Raw genomic sequence first — 6,914 nt, forward strand, 5'->3', positions numbered from 1 at the left:
CCTTATTTGTTATTTATTAATTATTATAATAATTAATAAATATTAAATAAAAAAATTTTGACTTTTTTTTTTGTTTCTCTAACACTATCAATATCGAGGAATAATTGAATACCAAACTAATGAAATCCGAATAATTATTGTACCTTGCAGTTTTGTGCTGCTTGATATTTTGTCACTTGGACAAGATAGCTTTGGTATTCTGTTGGGGCTTCCTTTTGAATTCTCTGAAATCTCTCTGCCGAAAGAGTTAACATCTGCAAATTACCCATTTATAAGCTACAGAAATTTCTAACTAATAATGGCATCATAAGATTATGAGAATCACGATGCCATTGCATCTTTTAGTGTTTCAGATACAAAAATAACACCGTCCAACCAAACAACCACTCCAAAATTAATTAAGAAGAGCCAAAAAAATTAAATAAATAAATCATATGGGAGGTATCAACTATCAACTACATTTGGTTGGCAGCTACATCATAAATAAAGCACAAACCATAAATACAACTGACCCCATGTTAGATACGAATTATGATTATGAAAATCAATCAGCGTTGCTCTAAACATATATACTCAAATTGTTGCGAATGTATGTCTATATTCCACATAATATATATATCTGACGTACATAAACCACGTTGCGTTAGGCACCCATTATATTGTTACATCGATCTCACATCAAACCAGATACATCCAATGCAAATAAATGCCTAAAGTATTCTCAAAACATATATGCCGAACAATAAATGTTTCAAATTTAAAAGAGATATGACTTGTGGTATGTATTTATTTTTCAAATTTAGATTTTCACATACAATTTGGATGTGTAGCGTGTAGGTTTCACATTTTGATATTTTTTCCGATCCCTTCTAATTTTGCATGTGTACCTTTACGCATTTTGGATTGTATTTATTTTTTGTTAATAAATTCATTTTATTTAATTACTATATTTTGATTACTAAGAGGTAAAACTAGAAATTGTAAGATGTGAGGCAGTAACAGATTGAGAATAAATGGAAAAGGTTATTACCAGAACTTTTACTTTCTTTCGGCAGAGATAAAGGGCAATAGCTCTGCCGAGCTTGGAAGTAGCACCTGTTAAGAAAACCTCTTTAACGTCTTCTGGAATCTCATCAAGAATAACAGCTGCAGTTAAGGTGTTGCCGTGCACAACCCTAACTCTAAGCTCTGGGTGTTTGTCCACGAACAGTTTTCCTCCCCCATTTAGTGATTCATTCTGTATGTACGTACGTATATACATATATTCATAGAAAAACAGAATAATTTAAATAGTTTTAGAAAAAAGACAAATAATTTAAACATTGAAAATAAATATTACTAAATTATTGATCTAACAAAAATAACAGCAGCTGTCGTCGCTATAGTAATGAATGACTCTAAATACATGGCCGCTTAGATCGATCTAGCAAAATATAGGTAGAATTTCTCAATAATAATAATAATCCTGGAAATGTATGAAATACAAAGAATTTGTACCAGAGAAACCGAAGCTGAAGTTTTTAATTTCTTATTTATTGATTTATTTATTAATGATGGAAACCTTTCACATGTTGCCTCAGCTCCTTTATCATTTGAATTAATGTTTTTTATCTATGTGGATATCAACCGTTGGAATATAAACACAAGTTAATGTAACTATAGCTATTTAGCTAATATGTATTCTAGCGACGCAAGTTGAAATTATTATAAATAAAAGTTAATTATTTTTCAATAAATATATTAAAATTTTAAGTTGTTTATATTTTTTATAAATCTTTTTTAATTTATAATTTTTATGAATAATTAAATAAGCTTAACTTAGACTAAAAATTCATTTAAAAGATAAGAGTTATTTTACACTTATAAAGACTATATTTTTTTAATTTTAGACAATAAATAAAGACTTAAAAAGTAAGATTTAAAGACAACTTGAATTTATTGTAGTGTGAAATGACCCAATAATAATTTTTAATTTGGTCCTGATACCATACAAAAAATTAAGTGAATCTTAACTTAGACCAAAAACTAACATAAAATATGAGAAATGTCCTACATTTATAAAATCATCAAACTTTTATTTTTAGACAAAATAAAACTTAATAATTTTAATTCATATTTTTAGAACATATATTAATTAAATTCAAACTGTACTTAGCTAGATAGCTATATTATTAATGATTAATGAAAGATAAAAACAACAATTGGCAATGAAGAAGCAGTAGGAGGTGTAGTTTGTAGGGCATTTAAACCCACAACAACCATAATCAGAAACGAGCAGAATGAAGGCATTTAATGTTCCAATTACCTTATTCAAAGCAGCCAAGCTGATGACTTTGACACCAATTTTGTCTGCTCTCAGGATAGCTTCCTCAATATGCTTGTTGATACCATCACCACCAAACGGCAAGAAGTACTGTCACCACCACCCACATAAACATGATTAATGTCCTAATCATTCATAAATGTTCCGGAATCTCAAAAGAAATCCTTTATCATACATTTTAATTCAATCAGCTCCAATTAAATGAAAATAACAAATGATAATGCCACTCTTTACTTAGCTTTCTTGTATTATATATATATAATTATCAAAATAGGAGTAATTATCATTTTCCACATAACTACTGTTGTGATTTGTTTACAAAAAGTTGTCACTAGATTAGACCTTACTTGAGAAAAACATTACGTAATGACAGCGATCTAGAAAATATTGTGTTCTACTAATAAAATTTTTAAAATATCATATTTTTATAACTTAATTTAAAATATTTTAATTTTCTAAAATGATTTTCAACATCTAAGTACAGAACTTTAAATTAAAACCTACTTTTCAAACCTACCTTTAAATTTGATGTAACCTCGTCGTAACTTCGTGTTTTCTATTCCTAGAAGTTGTTGTATTTATTATGATCACAAACTTTTAAACCTTTTGATGTTGAAATAGCATTAATCCTACACCTTTTTTAAGAATAAATACTAAAATTGGTTCTTAATGCATTTTAGATTGAATATGTTAGCTATTAACAAATTTTTACTACTTTAAAGTTCTCGACCATTGATTTCATTGGATAAATTGAATACAATAGATTTGACTTTTTATATAGAAGACAAATAAATTTTTTATTAATTAAAAATATAAAAACGTTTTTTATTTTTTAAAATATGAGATATCTAAATCTCTTTGAGGAATTGATTTGTCTTTATATATTTTGAATAAAAAAACTTAAATGTTTCGTATTTTAAAAGGTCAGAGATATTTTTGTATTTTTAATTAGTCAATAATTTATGTGTTTTTCAATTAAAAAATTAGAAACTTATTTCTCTTTTTCTCAAAAATTTTTCTCTTAATTTTTTGTCGTTATTAATAAAATTTTTAATATGTATAATAAACAAATAAATTTTAAATTAATTATTATAAAATAGTTAAATCTAAAAAATACTATTACAAAATAAATTAATTTATCTAAAAACTAATAAAAAGATTAATTTATCTAATAAAAATAATTCTTAAATCTAAATAAAAAAAAATATTAGCGGCCGAAATATGGGATTTAAAATCCGAGGCTTTTAAAAGGAATAATTAAAATGTTTGCTACTATGTAGAAAAGAAATGGAAGCATGTTGGGGGTACCATTATTATTTAGTATTGACACGGACCTGGAAACCACAGCGTGGAACAACCCATGTTTGATGCAGCCTACCCCTTAGGTAGTAAAATGACAGTAGAAAGGTCTTGGACCAAAGCCACATTGATAGCACAACCACCACTGCAAGTGGCCAAAATGGGATCAAGAAGAACCTTGTTCTGAATGCCAAAGAACTGAAGGATCTTAGGCAGAATGGAACATGCATAGCAGATGTGATGTCCACTATGTGTGCTAGGAAAACGAAATCCGGTACTCTACTACTTTTTCCTGCAAAACCCACATGCAAATTTTGTACTACACAATTTAGTCTTATAATATAATAATGTTGCCTTTGTTTAAAGCTGTCCTCAAACAGCAATTAATTCATCTTGACCTGAACTTGTTGTTTTGTGTAATTGCCAAGATTTGGTGTTAAGCGTGTTTCCTAGTGCATCGAACAGAGGCATGAAGAGGCAGAAATTTGAGTCCTTATCACTGTGGTGTAGGCTGTGGTATCTGCACACAACACAAATTAAACTGGGTCAAAAACTAAGATACAGAACATGAATTGATTTTGGTGCTCGCATAGGAACTACATAGAAAATGATTGTCCATTCAGTACTTCTCCTTCGGTAGTTGGAGCTTGTGAAAAATGGAATTTGGATATGAAATAAAGTTTGGATGAAATGAATAATAAATAATCATACTTCAAGTCAATTTTGTATTCAAATAAAAATGAAACTAAAAAAAGAAAGTAAAAAAGTAAACATAAATAAGTAAATAAGTAAAGAACGAAAAGAAGACTTGTGACAAAGAAATCTTCTTTAGCCATTGTTTTGTTTTTGGATGTAAATTAGGCCTTCACCTTGGTTTATCTTTTTCCTAGTTATATTTGGATCTTGGAAAGTAAAACATACTTTTTATCTCTAATATTTATTTTTAATATTTTTTATTTAGGTTAAAATTATTCTTGGATATTAATTCTATTTAAAATATTGAAGATAAAATTAAATAAATCTTAAATATTAAAAAAATAAATAAAATTAAACATTAAAAATATTTTTTTTTTAAATTACACAAGTTATCTTTCCATAAATTATTGTGAGACTGTGACCCACATGGCTTTCGTGTTCTGCACTTCTGCTTTTCTTTTTACAACACGTTGACTTAACACATACCAAACCTCATGCCCCTATTTACGATCACTCACAGTGTTTGAACGTTTAGGGGCACTGTGAAAGGGAATACAAATTGGAGAATTGATTAGTTTCACTAAATTAGTTTGGTGGTTTAAAATCTAGAAAATGAGTAAAGGGTGAGTGGAACCATCACAATTCATTTTACATAACCGCATTAAAAATATTTCATTTAATTTCCTTTATTTCCACGCCTATCCTCACCAAATATGCAAAGTTGCTAACTAATTCAGCAACCCCAATGCGGATTACTTATGTGAAGTCTAACAATTAATATGTTGAGACTTATAGGACATCAAATTAATTAATACAGTAACTTACGTTGGTGTGTATATGAGATATTTCATAAATGGTAGTGTCTGAAACAGCTGATGTGGAACAATTTCAACATTGGAATGGCCCAAACATCTGAGAAAATCAAAAACCAGAATGTAACCATATATCAAACATGCTGACCCAAATCCCATCATAGAAGCCCCAAGGATCGGTATTCCAATCACTATCGCCAACACAAGATGCTCAAGAACTGTTGCATGTCCAGCTGCAGCAAGTACCAACACAAAATAATAAACAATAAATCTTAAGATATTAACAAAATGTTTCAAGAAATGTTTATTTTGTGGTTCTTATTATTACCTGTCAAGCACTGTAGTACAGGAGATGAATGGTGAAGTGAATGGAAGCGATTGAAAAGATTGTCCCCATGAAACTTTCTATGCACCCAATAATAAAGTGGCTCTGAGATTCCCACATGAAGAATCAAAGCAGTAACAAGGCCTTTCACATTCAATACAGGAAGATTTTTAAAGAAGGGAAATATATAATAGCATAAGGAGCCAATTAGTGCTTGGAGAATCAAGAAGTTATCCCTGTCAAACACACATTTAAAGTAATCATCAATAGAAATAATAAAAATATAGCACATAATAATAAGAGCCCATTTTATAAATACCAGTCCCATTCTTTGTCAATCTGCTTGAAATCAATGCCCTGTTGGATAATTCTGCGATTCCGTGTGAGAAACAGCATGTTGGAATAAGAATTCCATAAGACATGAAGAAGACCCCTAAGACCACACAGTATGAGCAAGTGAAGGCACCAGCTCATGTTGGGGATGGATTCCTTTTCCTCATAAAATCTTTCGTACACTACTTTTGCCACAAATGGCCCGTATAACACATACTGTCCATCAAACAAAAATCAGTTCCAAAGTTGCTATAAATTATCAAAAATACTAGATTTATCAGCTATCAAATTAGTCATCATATATTTTTATATGAATATTTTCAATATTTATTTTATATTTTAATATATGTTCTATAGGAATGACTAATTTGATGGGTTGATTTTTTTTGTGCATCAAACTTGGTTGATTGATTATAATGGTAGTTTATTTAAAAAATGTGATAAAAAAGAGCATAGCATACCTTGAGTACCCCCAAATTCTCCCACGGCCAAGCTGTTAATGGAGCACCCATGAAAGTTATGTATATATCACCTTAATTATCTGTTTCTCTTTTTGAATCTCCTTGTAAAATGTTGACACTGCAGTAGATCCTATTGTATTCAAGTGATCAAGTAGAGAGAGAGAAAGAGTGAGAGAGAGAGAGTCCCAAAAAAGCAGGAAAGCAATGGGTTAAAGAAAGTGGCCTATGAAAGAGTAATAGGTAGTATCGTTTTCTAATAATACAATCAACCTCTTGACTTAATTACCCGTGTTCTCTTCTTCCTCCTTCTTGCTACCATGTAGATTTATAATAAGGCTAAATGAATCAAAAAGCATTAAATGTTGAAGTTAGTTAATCTCGTCTGTCAGCTCCCCACCAATATGATACCTCCCAACACTTGACTACACACAATTACTGAACAGCATTTGGAGAGGAGAAATTTATAATGATATTATTGAATAGAATAGAATTGCGATACGCATTCCAAGGCTAAACTTGGCACATCTGTAGGGAGATGTACCTAAATCATAATGTTTTCGTTTATAGTAATAAATGCTTCATACGGTTGGGAGTTGGCAGTGGCACGACACTTGTTAGAAATAATAGGTTTCGATATGTCGGTTCAAACTGTACTTTTGCTTAAT

The 6,914-nt window shown here is 29.8% G+C and overlaps 1 protein-coding gene across 1 annotated transcript in view; it reads right to left on the minus strand.

Annotated features, from left to right (window-relative positions):
* LOC107478525 (very-long-chain aldehyde decarbonylase CER3) overlaps nucleotides 1-6,552 on the minus strand; it is an 8,153-nt gene extending 1,601 nt beyond the window's left edge. The window contains exons 1-9 of the mRNA XM_052258130.1: nucleotides 6,250-6,552; nucleotides 5,775-6,004; nucleotides 5,459-5,691; nucleotides 5,144-5,363; nucleotides 4,021-4,142; nucleotides 3,658-3,914; nucleotides 2,306-2,413; nucleotides 1,031-1,237; nucleotides 144-254 (exon numbers count right to left, since the gene is read on the minus strand). Of these exons, the coding sequence (XP_052114090.1) occupies nucleotides 144-254; nucleotides 1,031-1,237; nucleotides 2,306-2,413; nucleotides 3,658-3,914; nucleotides 4,021-4,142; nucleotides 5,144-5,363; nucleotides 5,459-5,691; nucleotides 5,775-6,004; nucleotides 6,250-6,300 (1,539 nt within the window). The 5' untranslated portion in view covers nucleotides 6,301-6,552. The remainder of the gene's footprint in view (nucleotides 1-143; nucleotides 255-1,030; nucleotides 1,238-2,305; nucleotides 2,414-3,657; nucleotides 3,915-4,020; nucleotides 4,143-5,143; nucleotides 5,364-5,458; nucleotides 5,692-5,774; nucleotides 6,005-6,249) is intronic.
* Between the last annotated feature and the right edge of the window lie 362 nt (nucleotides 6,553-6,914).

The sequence above is a fragment of the Arachis duranensis genome, chromosome 3, assembly GCF_000817695.3.
Source record: "Arachis duranensis cultivar V14167 chromosome 3, aradu.V14167.gnm2.J7QH, whole genome shotgun sequence".
In the NCBI taxonomy this organism is placed as follows: domain Eukaryota; kingdom Viridiplantae; phylum Streptophyta; class Magnoliopsida; order Fabales; family Fabaceae; genus Arachis; species Arachis duranensis.